The sequence below is a fragment of the Elaeis guineensis genome, chromosome 2, assembly GCF_000442705.2.
Source record: "Elaeis guineensis isolate ETL-2024a chromosome 2, EG11, whole genome shotgun sequence".
Taxonomy (NCBI): domain Eukaryota; kingdom Viridiplantae; phylum Streptophyta; class Magnoliopsida; order Arecales; family Arecaceae; genus Elaeis; species Elaeis guineensis.
The window spans coordinates 119,359,625-119,379,552 of record NC_025994.2 but is presented as its reverse complement, the minus strand read 5'-3'; the positions used below and the strand labels follow the sequence as shown (position 1 = coordinate 119,379,552).

At 38.0% G+C, this 19,928-nt stretch overlaps 1 protein-coding gene and 1 long non-coding RNA gene across 7 annotated transcripts; one reads left to right on the top strand and one right to left on the bottom strand.

Moving 5' to 3' along the window:
* Positions 1 to 330: 330 nt before the first annotated feature.
* Positions 331 to 15,026, bottom strand: LOC105039604 (uncharacterized). Of its 6 annotated transcripts, none has more exons than XR_012139253.1 (8): positions 14,686 to 15,026; positions 13,997 to 14,326; positions 7,529 to 8,707; positions 6,492 to 6,952; positions 5,846 to 6,169; positions 5,638 to 5,706; positions 711 to 3,424; positions 331 to 611 (listed from the first exon to the last, which is right to left on the bottom strand). It is a non-coding gene; the product is annotated as an uncharacterized lncRNA (long non-coding RNA). The 6 variants fall into 6 exon arrangements; XR_003800552.2 differs by having other exon boundaries at positions 6,003 to 6,169; XR_012139255.1 differs by lacking the exon at positions 5,846 to 6,169.
* LOC140855383 (uncharacterized) lies at positions 9,290 to 10,117 on the top strand. Its single transcript, XM_073251272.1, has one exon. The coding sequence runs from the start codon at positions 9,290 to 9,292 to the stop codon at positions 10,115 to 10,117; it is 828 nt and encodes a 275-aa protein (XP_073107373.1).
* Positions 15,027 to 19,928: the final 4,902 nt, after the last annotated feature.

Sequence of the window (19,928 nt, the reverse complement as noted above, 5' to 3'; positions counted from 1 at the left end):
GATCCTATTATCTACCTATATTTTACAACATTAAACGTATTTTATAACATTAAAAGAGAGTTCAGTGACCGCCGGAGCATGAGACATGATGCTATTTCTAGCTGTTGGATATGATGCACAGCAGCGGCCGGAGGCATCCATGTGTCTGTGTGATCGGAGGCCGAGATTGGAGCGTGACACACGTGTCTGCAGACTGGTTATTGGATCTCACCCACTATGTACTTCCCATTATGTACTTGCAGAACGCAATCTCGACGAATGAACATTTTAGGAAAAAGTTGGAGCCATATAAGGGCATCTCTCCTTGATAGGAGAAGAAAAATGCATGACTTGAATAAAGAATATTTGATATCTGTGTTAAATATTGTGCTACAGATTCTTCCAAGATCAACAGAGCCACTAGGAGCGACCATGCAAAATAAAAACTATTCAGGACCACTGGAAATGAAAGAAAATTGACAAAATCTTGAAAAAAGGTCTGGGTGCAACAGGATTCCAGTTTTGAGATTGTTTGCAATAAACTACAGAGAGTCCCACTGAAACATTGGGACGACATCAGGAGTAATCCGTGCCCTGGCTATAACTTCATCTCTAAGCAACGTCTTCAGCACCTGTGCTCACAAAATCACATTCTCAGCAATCCAATTAACAAGCAACCTTTAATACAATTCATTGGAAATCCAAAATTTCATATTTTGAGCCATCATTACCTCTGGGAAAGGTGACTCCACGAAATAGAGATTTTACTTCAGCACAAGCTTTACTTTTTCATCATTGGCCGTGGAAGCATGGATGAAATCAATCTCACAATCACAATATTAGATACATCATGACTCTGTAATCTAAATGGGCACCCTTTTCTTTTAACTGGAATCACAAAATATAAATCATCTCCACTGAGACTATACAGATATGTTAACTAGAGCTATCAAGAAGAGAGAACGCAGCCAATATTATGCCGGATCCTGATATCGATAACTTCATGAAGGTGAGATACAAAATTTTAATTAGAATTTCTCTTTTAAAATCTCCAACCATAGTGAGCTCCCATATGATCTTCTATTTGAATTTGAAATAAATGGAACAAAATGTTGAAGGTTGTCAATGAAATTTTCCTTACTTTTCTCCTATGTAGGCAGCTGCAATGGATGGATAAGAAAACTATATTGTCACAGAGTATATATTGAAGGTATATTTCAATTATATATCAACGAATACTTATAAAATGAAATGAATACTTAATAGGCACAAAACTGATCATCTCTTCAATCACTTTCTTTAAATTATGCAGATCTTAGGACTGAAAGTTATACCGACACTATGGTAGAAGATAAGATACAGAGAGGTGTCTCCGATGTAGCAATTGATAATAAGAACAAGGCATGTCATGACAGATGTAGCAATTGATAATATGAATATAGTTCAAAATTCTTTTGAACGAGGCTCCATAGAATTTATGTGCCGATCTGATATCTCCATATTTAAATGGCTTCAACTTCGAGTCCTTGGTTAGCATGCTATGGTAAGATACTCATCAAACCTGCAAGAGTACAGTTCATAGATGAGATATCAATTGGTCTGATGAGGTCTTTAGTTAGATCATAGAAAATAAACTTTCCATTCCCTACAATAAGAACAAAAGCCATCCTAACGCCCTAATGACATCAATATATTGTGTTAGTAAGAAAAAGCTTTAGAAAGCTAACCTTTAGAAATTTCTTTAGGAAATGAACTTCGACCATTCTGAAGCTCTATGTCCTCTTCAAACAGAGGAATATATTTTTGTATCCCATATGATCTTATACAATTTCAACGTGGATTTTAAAGATTCCAATTCCAATTATAGATATTGTAGTCGGGATCAACTTACCATATATATTACCACAATAGGCCACTAATCCTACTTTTTTACTTTTTCTTTCTTCTCTATAGTTGGGATGGAACCTCTTACCATTGAAACTGCCAACCTACGACTGAGTGACGAGGAATATACTGAATCTAGCTGAGGGATAGCACAAAGAAATCAACATACACAGTCATCGATTGCAAGAGAGGAAGACATTGCTAGAGACATTGGTTAGAGCTGCAAAAGAGGACAATGAACAGTTTTTGTTGAAGGTCAAGTACTGGATTGAACGGTGAGGACTTACTTGCCTTACTATTTCACATCAACTGAATCCACAATAGACCTTTAATCTTGCTTGTTTACCTTCCAAACGTCAGAAGGTAACAAATCATTCTATTTTAATTTGTCAGGTCAACATAACTAAGACAGAATGATTTGTTTACCTTCCTACATTTGGATGGAATCCAATGACATAGTAAGTTGCCAAAACCCATACTCCAACCTCTACAATTGTCATTGGAATCTTCAAAATCTACGTTGAAATTATATAACACCGCACAGGATACAAAAGCATATCTTGTGTTTGAAGAGGACAGGAGCTTCAAAATGATCAAAATTCATTTTCTTAAGGAATTTCTAAAAGTTAGCTTTTTAAAGCTTCTTCTTGCTAACATTATATTTTGATGTCATCAGAACGTCATAATGGCTCTTGCTCTTGTCATAGAGGATGAAAAGTTCATTTCCTATTGTTTAATCAAAGAGCTCTCCGGACTAATTGATATCTCATCCATAAACAGAACTCTTGCATGTCCGATGAGTATCTCACCTATAGAATGCAACCAAAGATCCCAAGCCCAATTCATTTACATATGGAGATATCAGATGGACACATATATTCTATGAAGCCTCACTCAAAAGAATTTTGAACTTAGTTGTTCATTTTACCAATTACTATATCTGTCGTGATATGCTTCCTTCAGCCACCAGAGATATCTCTCTATATTTTATCTCCTACCATAATATCGATATAACTTTCCAATCATAAGACCTATATAATTTAAAGAAAGTGACTAAAGAGATGAACAGTGCCTATGAAATATTCATTTTATTCTATAAACATTCCTTAGTACATATTTGAAATATACAGCATGTGCCTTCAATATATACTTTGTGACAATATAGGTTTCTTGTCCACCTATTATAGTTGCTTGCATGAGAGAAAAGCAAAAAAAAATTTATTGACAATCTCCAACCCTTTGTTCTATTTATTTTAAATTCAAATAGAAGATCTCACTATGATTAAAGATTTTAGAAGAGAAATTTTAATTAAAATTTTATATCTCACCTTTATAAAAACATTGATATCAGGATTCGACATGATATTAGCTGCCTTCTCGTTTCTTGATAGCTATGGTCTCATTGTAGATGATTTATATTAGTTTCAAATTATTAAAGAGGAAGATGGGGGATCTATGTTTTGAAACTAAAGAAAATAGATAGAATATGTATGATTTTGACCTTCAAATTTGAGTTCAGCTTTCCAGCTAAGGCCAACAACAATGTAGTTTTTTCCTTAGCCTAGGGGACATAGGAGCAAAGTCACCTTGAAACGTACAAGAACAGAAATAACAATATACCAGATGGAGTGATGCTACAATTGATCATTAAAATAATAACAAAAAATCTTTTAGAACAATTCATCTTACTTTCATATGAGGCGAAAAGGAAAAAACTCCCGCTTACTTGCGAGGCTTGATGATCACCAAGGATTGGCAATGATATCTTTCTTTTTGGTAAATAGCATGTAACCCACGCTTCACAATGGAATTTATTTTAAATAAAAATAAAAATTTAAAATATTTTATTATTATATAAATTTTAGACAATGTAATATATAGTATTTTTATTAACTGATAATTTATGTTCATGCTAATCTTCAGCTACCATAATGTCTTCATTTAAATTGAAAATACAAATACCAAAAAATTATATTAGAGTATTACTGAATTGAGTCCCATAACATAATATAAATCAAAATAATTGAAGAAATAAACCACAATTTTAAATATTTAATATTTGATATTTAAATATCAAATATTAAATCTTAAAATCAATTAACAAATATAATTCATAATTTTAAATTTATTTTTTCTACTAATCAATTTTTCAAACCAAATATATATATATATATATATATAGTGTAATTTCATACAACCGATCTTTGGATATTTTATGAACCATATATAATAAATTTAAATAAAAAATCCTAAAATTAATCTTAAAAACTCAAAAAAAAATATTTTTTTTGTTGAATTAATGTCATCCAATTAATACAATCAACTTGTGTTTTTAATCTTCTAATTTTTTTTTCATTCGTATATAATAAATCTAGATATTTTGTATGTTTGGACATAAATGCTTAGAATTGATCCAAAAAAAAATCCAAAAAGAATCGTGTTAAAATACAACACATTGGCCTAAAAATGCAATAAACCAATCCTACATCTAATATTGCAATAAGCTTAGTTAGACAGATCTTTTTAAATATCCGACCCATCTTGAACTCTAATAGGACACATTTAACAATACTCAAACAGGGAAAAGATAACTTAAAAGACAGAATATAGCGAACAGATATTATGTTCTGGGTTCATCCATCCCTAAACTTATAGCAAGTGACAAATACATTTAGATTGCATTCCAATGTTAGGTTGTAATGAAAATTTCTCAACCCATCTATTCCTTTTTTTTTAGCCAAGCAATCATTTGTGAAGCTAAATTAGATCACTTCTTCTCAAAGACAAAATAAATTTTCCAAAGATCTGGTATGTAATAAATGCTTCACTCTCTCTCCTCCTAGCCCACATAACCTAGTTGACCAAGGAGTAATCCTTCTTAAAAAGTTTTAAAAGGTGGAATAATTTTATCCTCCATTTATTCCTCCAACTTATACCACTTAATTTAGCTAATTTTGCTTTCTTGTTTTGAAACCTAAGTAATGAGACCTTAGACATTTATTGAGATGAAATATTACCGCTATTCATCCTCTTTTTAGACTTTTACTAACAATAACATGTGCTATGCAATAGGATTCAATTAATTTGCAAAAAAATTATCAAGAATATAATGATAAGCGAAAGCTAGAGTTGTATTGAACATTAGATGATATGTCAAGATCCAAATGATATATAAACAATAACATATACATAAGAATTAGCACTATACTCATTCTCAATTTATTGAATACTTGATCTATATAATCAGAAAATAATTATAGAATTGCATCACTCTTTCTCTATTCAAGAAGCACATAAAGTATGTCAATTCGAGCTATAACAGTCATTAAACATAGAGGGATTGGAAGGTATAAAATTTTTGTAATATAAAAAAATTTAGATGAAGTAGAATTTTTTTCTTTGCCATTAGCAGCAGAATAATTAGGGACTGACGCGAATTTGTATTAGAAAAAATAAGTTCTACCTAAAATACAAATAAAATCCCACCATCACCAACATCAAACATTCATCCAAAATAAAGCAAACAAATATACAAACAAAATATACCCATCATTTGCAACAACCTGATCAAAAAACATATTTAACATACAAATAACAGCTATAACTGCTAAACCAAAAATATTCTTTGTAAGTCAATCAAAAATATAAACTACTAAAATATGAGGATGAGACGATTTGAACTCTAAATCTTTGAATGGACCATCCACAACCTTATTTAATAAATTAATTAATTGATAATATATTCATTTCTTTTAAACTTTTATGTATAATTACCAACGCAAACCTCTAGCCATCGTCCATATCTTGCCATTCGGCTGCTTAACCTTCCCTCGACCGAGACATCTGAAAAAATCAGTGAAAACAAAGGAAAGGTCAAAAAATAAATAAATAAAAGGTAAGTGCTTTTCCAACATAGATTGATCATTTTTTTTTCTTTTTGCTTTTTTTCCTTTTCATTTCTTCCACTTTTTTTGAGATCTACCGGAAGGAGAGAGGGGATGGGTTTCTGTGGTTCTTTCCCATTCGGCGGCTCCAAGCCTCCCATGCAACTGAGACACCTGGGAACCTCCCAAAAAAAAAACGGAAAAGGAAAGGCAAAAAAAAAAAAAGAAAAAAGTAAAAGGTAAGTCCTTTCCCACCTAGATTCATCATTTTTTTTCTTTTTGCTTTTTTTTTTTTTTTTTTTTTTGAAATCTGCCGGAAGGAGAGCATCCGAGGGAAATCGGAGGGGTTTTTTCACAAACCCCTGGCCATCGTCTAAACTTCTCCATTCGGCCGCTTCGAGCCTCCCACTCGACCGAGACACCTGAAAACGGAAAAAAAAAAAAAAAAAAAAAAAAAAAAAAAAAAAAAAAAAAAAAAAAAAAAAAAACAGAAGAAGCATCGGGAGAAACATAAGAAAAATCAGCAAAAAAAACAAAGGAAAAGCGAAAAAAATTAAAATGTAGAACCTTTTCCCACATAGATTGATCATTTTTTTTTCTTTTTTGCTTTTTTTTTTTTTTTTGAGATCTGCGGGAAGGAGAGCACCGGAGGGAAATCGGAGGGGTTTCTCCGGTTTCGATTGGTCCCTTAAGTTTTTTTTTTTTTAATTTCTTTCTCTTTTCGGAATGTGGGAAGGAAAGCACCTGAGGCAAATCAGAGGGGAAGACCGACGCCAGTGACGATGGGGAGGAAGGAGACGGCGTAGACCGATGGGAGGTGGCGGTGAGCAGAGCAAGCGGAAAGCACATGAGGGAGATTGGAGCGGAAAGCACATGAGGGAGATTGGAGCGGGAAAGCCGATGTCGGTGACGATAAGGAGGAAGGCGATGGCAGAGAACGGCGGGACGTGGTGGTGAAGAAAGCAGGGCGTCCAAGACGACTCGGGAAGGTTCGACGCGCTGGGAGAGCTTTGAGGAACGACGCCGGTGACAATGGGGAGGAACGCGACGGCAGCGACCGGGGCGGCGAGGAGAACCGGGAGGAGGTGGGCGTCCGCGAGGATTCGGGACGACTCGAGAATGTTCCCCAGATAGCTGACATTTGTCGCGCTGAGGAGTCCTGACCTCAACTTTAATATCATTGGAATATGTTACCGAGAGGTAGCCTGGTGCAGGAGAAACCAAAATCAGAAGAAAGTTACAAGCACAGAGGTATTCTGCACTACTGTCATGATAGGAAAATTTGAAATCTGCAACGTAGCTCAAATACGTTAATAGCGGAATCCTTAGGTCGTCGGCAATCCTCTATTTTTTCTAATATAAAAAAAAAGATTAATATGCATTTACATTATAATCATCAAAATTTATTAAAAAAATATAAAAAAAACGGAAAAAAAAATAACAATATATAAAAAAAAAGAGGAGCTCTCAAAATAAAAGAAAAGAAATCAACAAATCAGAATCCTAAAACTCACGTCAATATTGAAAATTTAAAATTTTTTCTAACATTAAAATTTTAAAATTTAAAATTTAAAAAAATATTTTCACCATACTGCTGTCAGAAGCAACGCCGATCTTCGAAAAAGATCGTGGATCATTATGTCTGCATCCATCATTGCAATGACGCCGTCTAAGAAAAACATAGAAGGGGAAAGAAGCAACTGGTGCAAAACAAAAAAAAGCTTCCATCTTATCGCGGAAGAGAACATAAAAAGAAAGAGAATCCATGGATCGGTCTGTACCAACATGATCAGACACCATCGAGAGAAAAAATTCCGGCTTCCACCGTCCGTCGCCCACCGAAGAAATCAGCCGAGGGGATCGGAGCGCAGAAAAGAAAAGAGGGAGGGTTGGTCCACCGCCGAAAGGGACCAGCGAATGGGGAGAAAGAGAGAAAGACAGAGAGAGAGAGAGAGAGAGAAAGAGGGGGTCCGACCTTCCGCCGTTTGAAGAGAGGGAGGGAGGGGGAAGATGGAACCGGGAGGGAGAGAGGAAGGAGAAGAGAGGGAGAACACAGGCGCCGACTGTTTGAAGGGAAAGCCAGGAAGAGGGGGGTTGAACCGGCGCCGGGAAGAGGGAGAGAGATCGATGTGGGGTTGAACCCAGATCCAAGAGGAAGAGGGGGCCTCGCCGGCACCCGAGAGACGCTGGAGAAGGGAAAGGAGAGATAGGGAAACGCCCTCGCTGGAGAGAGAGAGAGAGAGAAGAGAGAGGGGCCGGCAGCCGGCCATTGCCGGAAGAGATCTCAGTGCCCGACGGCCGTCTTAGGAAAGGAAGCGCCGGAGGAGGCACGAGAACACCCGATGAAGAGAAAGAAGGAGAGAATGGGGGAAGCACGGGATCCGTCGGACGGGGGAGAGAAGAAGAGAGGGAGAGGGAGAGGGAGAGGGAGAGAGAGAGAGGGGTAGAGAGAGAGAAAGAGCGCATAGAGGGGCCAGGCGGCCGGCCATCGCCGGAGGTGATGCCCGACGGCCGTCGGACGAAGGGAAGCACCGGAGGAGGCTCGAGAACACCCGGTGAAGAGAAAGAAGGAGAGAATGGGGGAAGAACGGGATCCGCCGGAGGGGGGAGAGAGAGAGAGAGAGATGGGTCCGCCAGAAGAACTGGAGAGAGAGAGAGAGGGGAGCGAAAAGAAGAGAGGGAGAGAGAAAGAAGAAGAAGAGACGTGGGTCCGCCGGAAGAACGGCAGAGAGGGAGTCAGGGGGGAGAAGAAGAGAGGAGAGAAAGAGAAGGGAGGCCTTTGTGCTCGGAGACAAGCGGGAAGGAAAAAGTTTTCTAGAGCTTCTCTCTCTAGAGAAGATTAGAGAGAGACGCCCTTCTCAGCCTCCGTATGAATGCCGTCGGCAATTGTCCACGTAGTTTCTTCTTCGATGTTGTGGTGCTCATATCGCACTTTTATGGTAGGTAGTTCTGTCCCAACTCTAAAAAAGAAAAGTAAAAAATAAGATTAGTGGCTTATTGTGGATCCAGTTGATGTGAAACAATAAGGCAAGTAAGTATTAGGAATGTACATTGCCTATATATCAGAAATATACAGAATATTAGAAATGTACATTGTCTAGAATATCTTTTTTACAATAGCATGTTACAGAATATTAGGAATGTACATTGTCTAGAATATTGTCTAGAATATTTTATAATTACTATGGCATGTTTTTGAATTAGGAAGATCACGTGATTGATACCGTGATCTCTTCAATTTCCTGTCTGTTTCTCTTTTCTTCATCTCTATATATGGATGTACATATCATAGTGAAATACAAGAAAAAGATATCTTCTCCATTTTTTTTATGTTTCTCCTCCTTTTTCTGAATCTCTCAGGCTTTTCTTTTACATGGTATCAGAGCGGGGTCGCCATTGATCCAAGTCTTTTCCTCGATTAAGCGCTTACAGCAGGTTGTTGCTGAAGCGTCCTCTTGCACGTAGCTGGAGGCAAATAGTTGCTACATCTTGTCCTCATCAACATGTCCGATCAAATCGATTAGAGCACCACAATCAAATCTATGGTGGATGGTTCGTCATCGACCTTAAATGCTGCGCATGATCCGGTATCTCCCTATTTCATCTCACCTTCAGAGAATCCTGGGAATGCCCTTGTGACATCTCTACTCAAGGGACCGAACTATCCTGCATGGCGAAGGGCCATTATCACTGCTCTTCGAGCCAAACGAAAAATTCGGTTCGTTGATGGGACACTTGCACGACCTATAGATGGATCGCGGGATCATTTTCTCTGGGATACGTGCAATTCAATGGTGATGTCATGGATCTACAACTCTGTTGTACCAGAAATCTATGATAGCATCTCTTTTTTTGAAAGTGCTCGAGATATTTGGGTCGATCTTGAGGAAAGATACTCTCAAGGTAATGCTCCTCGCATTCATGAGTTAAAGACTCAAATCTGGAGTTTCAGGCAAGGCAATGATATGACTATTGCCACTTATTATGCCCATCTTCGTGGCTTGTGGGAGGAACTTACGGCTTATTCCAAGGTGCCGACTTGTTCATGTGGAGCCACTAGAGAGATCCAAGTTGAGAAAGAAGAAGAAAGACTACATCAGTTTCTTTTTGGTCTCAAGGACTCCTACGACACGTTGCGAGATCAGTTGCTGTCCATGGAGCCATTACCAACAGTTAATAAGGCATATGCCTTATTGATTCGAGGTGAAAAGCAGAAGGAAGTCACCGCTGTTCGAACTTCTCAACCCGAAGCCGCAGCTCTCGCTGTTAAGCCCATGACAGAAAGGGCGAATAAAGAGATCGGCTCCAAGGAAAGGAATAAAAAAATATTTTCGATGCGACTACTGCAAGAAGACAGGACATACCCATGATAGATGCTTCGAGCTAATCGGGTACCCACCTGGATGGCAATCCAAAGATCGAGTTAAGGGTAGAGGCAATGGAGCCGAGACCGGTAGTCAGCACCAAGGAGGGGTTGCCGTGAATGCTACTACACCATTGAATACAGACATAATCTCTCCAATACCGGGTCTTTCTCCTACACAATATCAGCAACTTATTTCCTTTTTTGGACAAGATAAGACTCAAAGTGCCGTAAATTTTGTTGGTAAGGCCTCTCTTGATTCTTTTCATCATTCTTGGATCCTTGATAGTGGTGCTTCTGAACACTTAACCTTTTGTAAGTCCTTTCTTCATGATATTGAACCTCTTGATAATGCACTCTCAGTTACTTTACCTAATGGAGTCAATATGCCTGTACATTCATATGGTGATGTTACTTTGACCAATGATATTACCTTGCATCGTACTTTATATGCTCCTAATTTTACTTGCAATCTTGTTTCAGTAAGCAAACTTGCTCGAGAACTTAATTGTGCTGTTCTCTTCTTTCCCACATTTTGTACTCTACAGGACCTTGCCACGAGGAAGCTGATTGGATTGGGTGAACTCTGGGATGGTCTTTACTACTTCAAAGGCTTGGCAATACATCCTGCACGGACAAATAAAGTCAATGTTTCGATTAATCTCTGGCATGCTCGGTTAGGACATTGCTCTTACAAGCGTTTGAAACTTGTTCCTTTTCTTTCAAATACTTCTTTTGATTCCATAAATAATTGTTGTGACATTTGCTATCGTGCAAAACAGACAAGAAAGCCTTTTTCCTTGAGCATTAATAAATCTGCTTCACCATTTAATTTAGTTCATATTGATATATGGGGACCATATCGCACCCCATCACACACAGGAGCTCATTTCTTTCTCACTATTGTTGATGATTGCATAAGGGCTACTTGGGTTTATCTATTACAAAGAAAATCCGAAGCATACCAATGCTTTGTTAATTTTCATGCTATGGTCAAAAATTATTTTGATGCCAACATTAAACACATACGTAGTGATAACGCTCAAGAGTTTGTAGTCGGACCATTGAAATCACATCTTCTAGAACATGGGATTATATCACAAACTTCTTGTGTTGGGACACCAGAACAAAATGGGGTGGTTGAGCGTAAACATCGACATCTATTAAATGTTGCCCGTGCTCTAAGATTTCAAGCCAACTTGCCTGTGTCTTTTTGGGGAGAATGTGTTTTGACTGCCGCCTATTTAATTAACTTGACACCTACACCAAAATTGAATGGTAAGAGTCCCTACGAACTCTTATTTCATAAACCACCCACCTATGATCATCTGAGAGTTTTTGGTAGCCTTTGTTATGTGCATGAGATGTCCCGTGATAAATTTCAACCTCGTTCTCGTGCTTGTGTGTTCGTTGGATACCCTCTTGGTCAAAAGGGCTATCGTGTATATAACCTTGAAACTCATGAAATATTTACTTCACGAGATGTTATCTTTCATGAGAAGATGTTTCCTTATTCTCAAACATTACCTTCTTTTTCTATTATACCTTCTTTTTCACAACCAAATCAGACTGATTATGATGTAGGATTTCCTTTGGCAACCAATAATTTACCTCATGTACCTAATTTGGGTCAGACCCAAGGACAGATTTCAAACCCTATTCTTTCTCATGAGTCAGATCAAACACAAACCAATTCCATTGATTCGAACCAAATGTCAAGTTTGAACAAAACTCTTGATGCAATCGACACTATCTCTCCTGAGCAGGCTTCACCTTCTAAGACCATTGGACCTAATTCACGGCCCGTCAGAGATAGGAAGCAACCCGTTCGATTACAGGACTACATTGTCGATGCCCCAAGAGTGGGGAGACCCTCAGACACATCCGTCAATTCAGTGACCTCAGGTAAGCCTTATCCTATTTCTTGCTACCTTACTTATTCTAAGCTTAATGCTTCCCATCGAGCTTTTATTTCAGCTATTACCTCTCATAAAGAACCTAAAACCTTTTCTCAAGCCATTAAGGATCCTAAGTGACGAGAAGCAATGGGGGCTGAGCTCACTGCTCTTCAGCAAAATGGCACTTGGACTTTGGAGCATCTACCACTCGGAAAGAAATCCATTGGATCGAGATGGGTATACAAAATTAAATACAAGGCCGATGGTTCTATTGAGCGATACAAGGCTCGGTTAGTGGCAAAGGGATACACACAAATAGAAGGCCTTGACTATACTGAGACTTTTGCTCCGGTGGCTAAATTGACTACAGTACGGTGTCTCTTAGCTGTTGCTTCCGCTAAACATTGACAGTTACATCAGTTGGACGTCAACAATGCTTTCCTTTATGGCGATCTTCATGAAGAAGTATACATGACACCTCCGCTAGGATTTCTAAAACCAAGTGACACACGTGTTTGTCGGTTGCGTAAGTCTCTTTATGGACTCAAGCAAGCATCAAGACAGTGGTTTGAAAAGTTCTCACACTCCTTGCTCCAATATGGTTGTACTCAATCTAAAGCCGATCACTCTCTGTTCACCAAACAGGATGAGGACTCTTTCATTGCCATTCTTATTTATGTGGATGATATGATTATTACAGAGAATAACCCTTCGAAATGTCAGGCACTGAAACAATATTTGCAAGACAAGTTTCACATTAAAGACCTGGGCAACTTAAAATATTTTCTTGGATTAGAAGTGGCACGATCACCTTCGGGTATATTTGTATCACAACGAAAATATACTCTTGACATTCTCTATGAGACCGGAATGATTGGGACCAAGCCCACAAAATTTCCTATGCAGCAACATCTCAAGCTCACGACGGATGATGGAAAACTACTTGATGATCCAGATCCATATCGTCGATTGCTGGGACGACTCATTTATTTGACTATTACTAGGCCTGATATTGCATACTCGGTTCATATTCTGACACAGTTTATGCAATCTCCTCGGCAACCACACTTAGACGCAGCCTTCCGTATTTTACGATATTTGAAAGGGTCTCCAGGTCGAGGCATATTTTTTTCAAGTGTCAACACCTTTCAGTTATATACCTATTGTGATGCAGACTAGGCAGGATGTCCCATGACAAGGCGCTCTACTACAGGTTTCTATGTTTCCTTAGGAGATGCTCCGATTTCTTGGCGTGCTAAGAAGCAGACAACAGTGTCTCGTTCCTCTGCAGAGGCCGAATACCGGGCTATGGCACACACTATCAGTGAATTACTATGGCTTCGAGCCCTCTTATCCGACCTCAGTGTTTCACATCATGGTCCCATGTTCCTTTATTGCGATAATCAAGCAGCTTTACACATTGCTGCAAATCCTGTGTTCCATGAGCGGACCAAACACATAGAAATTGATTGTCATTTTGTCAGAGAGCGACTACAATCTCAAGACATTGCTACACGATATGTTCCTACACATTGTCAGCTTGCAGATATCTTTATCAAAGCTCTCGGCTGTGATCATTTTCAAGAGATTCTATGCAAGTTGGGCATTCGAAATCTCTATGCGCCAACTTGAGGGGGACTATTAGGAATGTACATTGCCTATATATCAGGAATATACAGAATATTAGGAATGTACATTGTCTAGAATATCTTTTTTACAATGGCATGTTACAGAATATTAGGAATGTACATTGTCTAGAATATTGTCTAGAATATTTTATAATTACTATGGCATGTTTTTGAATTAGGAAGATCACGTGATTGATACCGTGATCTCTCCAATTTCCTGCCTGTTTCTCTTTTCTTCATCTCTATATATGGATGTACATATCATAGTGAAATACAAAAAAAAGATATCTTCTCTATTTTTTTTATGTTTCTCTTCTTTTTTCTGAATCTCTCAGGCTTTTCTTTTACACAAGTCCTCACCGTTCAATCCGATCCCCGAGCTTCAACAAGAACCTTTCATTGTCCTCGTCTGCAACTCTAATCAGTGCCTCTAGCAATGTCTTCCTCTCTTGCAACTCAAGACTGTGGATGTCGATTTCTTTGTGCTCTCCCTCGGCTAAAATCAGTATATATATTCCTCCTCACTCGGTCGTAGCTCGGCAGTTTCTCGAGAGCAGCCCACTTCAGGGCCAGCTTATCATCTTCATCCTGTGAAGACTGTGAAAAGATGTCATCACCACCCCTCCGAGTCAAATTGTTCCTTTGCAAACTCCTGACTCTGTACGCATCCCCGGCGTCCATGGAAGCCATCTGAAAATCATCCAACATCAGTTAGCTTCTTCCAGCCAGAAGAAAATCAAAAGCGAAAAAATATATATAATAGCTTCCTTCGACTTGATTTCAAGCTAGCACTCCTAGATGAGTGAAGCAAAACTCGGAGAAGCGATGTGGATTAGAAGGCCTGCAACCAAAATAGAGAATAAAAGAGAGGAGAGGACAATGGCTTTTCAGCCATCAAAAATATTTCAAATGCTTAAAATAGAGAGTGGCAGCATTAAGAACTGAAGAAATGTTCGTGCATATCAATAGCAATTCAGATATAAAGTTTTACCCAAAAAAATTATACTATAGTAAGGAGAACTGAAGGACTGGGGTCGCCAGGGCTGCACCTTTGACCCCGCCACCGGCGACTGCAGCGGTAATCTCTCCTGCAATGGCCTCGGCTTTTCTCCCCTGGCCACCCTCGGCCAGGGCCAGACCCAGGACTTCTACGACGTCAGCCTCGTGGACGGCTACAACCTCGGCATCTCCATGACGCCGTTCCGAGGGAAAGGATTCGGCAGCGGCGAGGTGCGGGAGCGATCTGAACGCGTTGTGTCCGGCGGGGCTAGCGGTGGGGCAGGAGGGGCAAGGGAGGAGGGTGGTGGGGTGCAAGAGCTCGTGTTCGGCGAGCGGGTCGCCGGGTACTGCGGCACGGGGAGATACCTCGGAATGCGGCTGTTCGAGACGCGGAACTAACTCCTACGCCTACCCTGCCAGTTCTTTGTAAATAAAAGCTGGTAGCTGTCTTCCATCAAAAAGAAAAATTTAAAATAGAATTAGCAATTATGGCTTTCCACATGAGGATCCCAGTGCCTCCGTATTGCCTGCACCAGAACCTTTAGAAAATACCTATTTCGCAGGAGCTCTTTTTCTAAATAATATAAAAAAAAAATTATTTATAAAAATAATTTAAAATTTAATTTTTTTATTAAAATAATATAAAAGAAGAAAACATCATTTTAAATGATGTTTTTTCTCCTTTCACGATCATCCTTTTTTTCCACGATAACATCGTCTCAAAAAAAAAAAAAATATTATTTAAAATGATATTTTTAAAAACATCATTTTAAATGGTGTTTTTATAAACGCCATTTTGACTGGTGTTTTTAAAAAAGCCATTCAAAATGGTGCTTTCTATTTTTTCAATAAATAAAAAAAATCAAAAAAATCAAAAAAAATAAAAAAAAATAATTTTTAAAATTTTAAATTAATAAATAAATTAAAATTTTAATTTTGATTAAAATTTAAAATATAAAAATTTAAATTTTTAATTCAAATAAAAAAATAATTTTAGATATTTTTTTTCAATTTTTTTTAAAAAAAATGTCTAAAAAAATCATAAGAAATTAAAAAATTAAAAATATCATAGAAAAAGAAAAAAAAGAGAAAGAAATATGAAAGAAATAAAAATTTTAAATTTAATTGAAAAACATCATTTCAAATGCTTATCAAAAAAATTTTAAAAATTTAAAATTTAAAAAATAAAAAATATCATTAAAAAATAAAAATTTTTAAAAAATTGAAAAGAAATAAAAATTATAATTTAAAATTTAAAAAAATAAAATTTTTAAGATTAATTGAAATAAAAATAATATTTCAAATTACTTTCTCAAATTAAAATTAATTTATTTAAAAAATATTCAAAAAAATAAAAAAAAATAGCCTAAAAAATTTCATAAAAACAGAAAGAAACGTAAAAAAATAGAAAAATTATATAATTATAAATTTGACTTAAAAAAAAATAATTTGAATTAAATTTTGATAAAAAAATAAATGCATAAAAAAGTAAAAAAATGAGGAAAAATGTGGAAAAAAATTTATAAATTGAAATTTAAAAAAAATAAAAATTTTAACTTTAATTCAAATAAAAAATATCATTTCAAATTACGTTGTCCATTTCAAATTATTTTTTAAAAAAATTATCTCAAAAAAAAAAAATATTGTAAAAAAATAAAAAATACCCTAAAAATAAAAAAAGGAAAAAAATAGAATTGAAAAAAAAATAGAAATTGTAATTCTAATTGAAAAACAAAATTTTTAATTTTTAATTTTAAAAAATAAAAATTATAATTATAATTGAATTAAAAAATATCATGTTAAATAATTAAATTAATTTAAATATAATTATTTAAAAAATATTTTAAATAAAAGAAAAGAATACGTAATAGAATGCTAAAAAGATAAAAATGGAAGAAAGCTGAAATTATAATTTCAAATGATAAAAATTTTAAAATAAATTTAAAAAAAAATATCATAAAAAAATAAATAAATAAATAGTAATAAAATTAAAAAAATATAATTATAAATTAAAAAATTTTAATTTTAATTTAAATTAAAAATTATCATTTAAATTATTATTCTTATTATTTAATTAAATTTATTCATTAAAAAATTATTAAAAAATAATTAAAGAAATTAAAAAAAATTAAAAAAACTAAAAAAAAGAGAAAACGCCAAAGAGAATGGCGTTTTCTCCTCCCCCAACCCCTTCTTCTCTCCTTCTCCCTTCTCCCTCTTCTTCGGCATCTCTCCGACGGCACGGCAGCACGGCGGCGATCTCTCAGCGGCGGTAAGCTCTTCCCGCCTCTCTCTTTCTCTTCCTCTCTCTCTCCCTCTTCCCCTCTCTCTCTTTTCCCATTTCTCTCATGCCGGCGGCGGGCCGCGCGCCCCGGCAGCGGGCCCCGGCCCCCTCCTTTCCCTCTTCCTCTCTCTCTCCCTTTTCCTTAGCCGCCGGCCACAGACGGCCGGCGGCGGGCCGCACGCCCCGACGGCGGGCCCCGGCCCTCTCCTCTCCCTCTTCCTCTCTCTCTCTCTTCCTCTCTCTCCCTTTTCCTTGGTCGTAGGCCACAGACGGCCGGCGGCGGGCTGCGCGCCCCTGCGGCGGGCCCCACGTCCCGTTGGCGGGCCCCGGCCCCGTCCTCTCCCTCTTCCTCTCTCTCTCTCCCTTTTCCTTTGACGTCGGCCACAGACGGTCGGCGGTGGGCCGCGCGCCCCGACGGCGGGCCGCGCGCCCCGACGATGGGCCCCGGCCCCCTCCTCTCTCTCTCTTTCTCTCTCTCTCTCTTCCTCTCTCTCTCCCTTCTCCTTGGCCGCCGACCACAGACGATCGACGGCGGGCCCCGCATCCCGACGGTGGGCCCCGGCCCCCTCCTCTCCCTCTTCCTCTCTCTCTCTCTTACTCTCTCTCTCTCTTTTCCTTGGCCGCCGGCCACAGACGGCCGGCGGCGGGCCCCGCGTCCCGACGGTGGGCCCCGACCCCCTCCTCTCTCTCTTCCTCTCTCTCTCTTCCTCTCTCTCTCCCTTCTCCTTGGCCACCGGGGACACACATATTTCATCTTCCATTTGGTGAGGCGACCATCACTTTACAGGATGTCAGCATCCTTACTGGACTACCAGTTGATGGAGATCCAGTTACCGGAGTTGATCCCACGCTTACCATTCTGGAGTGGCAGGCTTTGTGCTTGCGATTGCTAGGGTTTGAGCCCGACACACATTTTTTCGATCATTCACGACTCAGGATTGAGTGTTTGGATGATCGTTATCGACATTTTCATATTGCGGATGATGCACCAGAGGAGATGGTGCAGCAGTATGTTAGGGGTCAGGTGCTGCAGTTGTTAGGTGGTGTCCTGTTATCCGATACTTCATCGAATAAGATAAAGTTGATGTTTTTGCCATTATTAGAGGATTTAGACTTCGCTCGTCGACTCAGTTGGGGCAGTGCAGTACTAGCTTGCCTATACAGAGCTATGTGTCAGGATTCTTATGCTGATCAGAGCGAGATTGGTGGTTATCTTGTATTATTACGGGTATGTGAATTAAAAATTTTTATTTTTAATATTTAATTATATTTTATATTGAATATATCATTTATTTAATTTTTAAAATTTGCAGATTTGGGTATGGGAGCGTATGCCAACTATCAGTCCATTACGACGATGATTGCTCGAGATGCCATCAGAGCAGCAGGATCCTGATGTTCCATTCAGATTAGACGGACCATTGGGATACAGGTATCGAAATATTTTTTTTTATTTCAAATTTACTATTTTAAATTTATTTAATATTAATACATTGTGAAACAGATGGAACGTTGCATTCAACGTTCATCATGTATCGACGAGAGTGGCACGGGTTTATAGGTACCAGTTGGATACATTAGTTGATACATCTAGACGGGTAAATTTTAAATTTTTTACAAATATCATTTTACAGTATTCATAATCTATTAAAATTTTAGCTTACTAATTTTTTTTATTTTAACTATATCAATTTTTGTGGGAGCCATATACAAATGGGATATTGGCTATACTGCCGTAGATGTGTACAGTTAGACACAACATATGGACTGCTAGGGTGCCACTTATTTGTTTTGATGTGGTAGAGTGGCATCTTCCCGATCGTGTCCTGCGGCAGTTTGGTCAGACTCAGGACATCCCAGAGCAGTTTGATACCAGCCAGGGACTTCATCGTATTGATCGATGAGGGAGAGCTCGTATTGACTGACGTATCAGACATGCAGAGTACATCGATATTTGGGATGCACGTCGAGATCACATTGTTCATGGTGATCCTATTTTAAAAGGCCGTTCATATACTGATGACTACATTGCTTGGTTTTTTAGCATTACGGTGCGAGTCATTGGACAGTTTCAGTATGCAGTTTCTGGATACGAGGACGAGAGTTCTACTGTGCATCTTTAGGTAAGATTACGAAAATTACTTTATGTTATTTGTGTTATATTTTTATTTTATATTTTATACTATACTGACTGTTTTATTTTTATTTTGTAGACTGATTCTATGTCGGATCTCGTGTTGGACGCTCGTCGTGCTTTATCTACGACTGATGAGGATGAGCAAATTTGGATACTGCGGAAGATAGAGAGAACAAGTTCTGGAATATTGGTGGCGATTGGTATTGATCCATATACCTGTGCGCCTTGGTATGGAGCAACTCCAGCGCCAGATATGAGTTATACGCCGTCACCATATGTTTCACATATACCATCACCGCATATTTCGCAGATGTCATCATTCGATGCTGCCCAGATGCCACCGCCTTTTGATCCATAGATGGCAGCACCTTCTTCTTCCTACATCCCCCAGATGATATCACCGGGTATCAGTTGGCCACATGAGTATGATACTTTCTTTTCAGGTCCATCCGTGTATCCAGATGAGAGAGTTAAACGGGTCTCTCAGTCCGTAGATGATCCGACAGCATCAGTTATTCCTGAGCAGCATGATCAGCAGATCTCCTCCATTGATATATAAGAGGAGCCATCACAGCAGGAGCAGCCGGCGAGGACCTTCTTGAGAAGGTCCAAGCGACCACGGGCACCGCGACGTCCTTGTGGGACTTAATCTTTGTTATATTTGTATTTAGTATTTTTTACATTTTTATAGTACTATTTTTTTGTATGTTTAACATTTTTATTCTATTTAATAATATTAAATATTGATTTCATTTTATATTATTTAATTTTAAGTGATCGGATATTATGATTTGTGCATATGGATACACATACTCGAACGTGTCTCAGAATATTAGAAGAGAAAAAGTTATGCTGAAAGGACTATAAAAATT

Bases quoted from the DNA above. Each gene is read 5' to 3' on its own strand.
- LOC140855383 (XM_073251272.1), top strand. From the start codon at position 9,290: ATGGTGGATGGTTCGTCATCGACCTTAAATGCTGCGCATGATCCGGTA.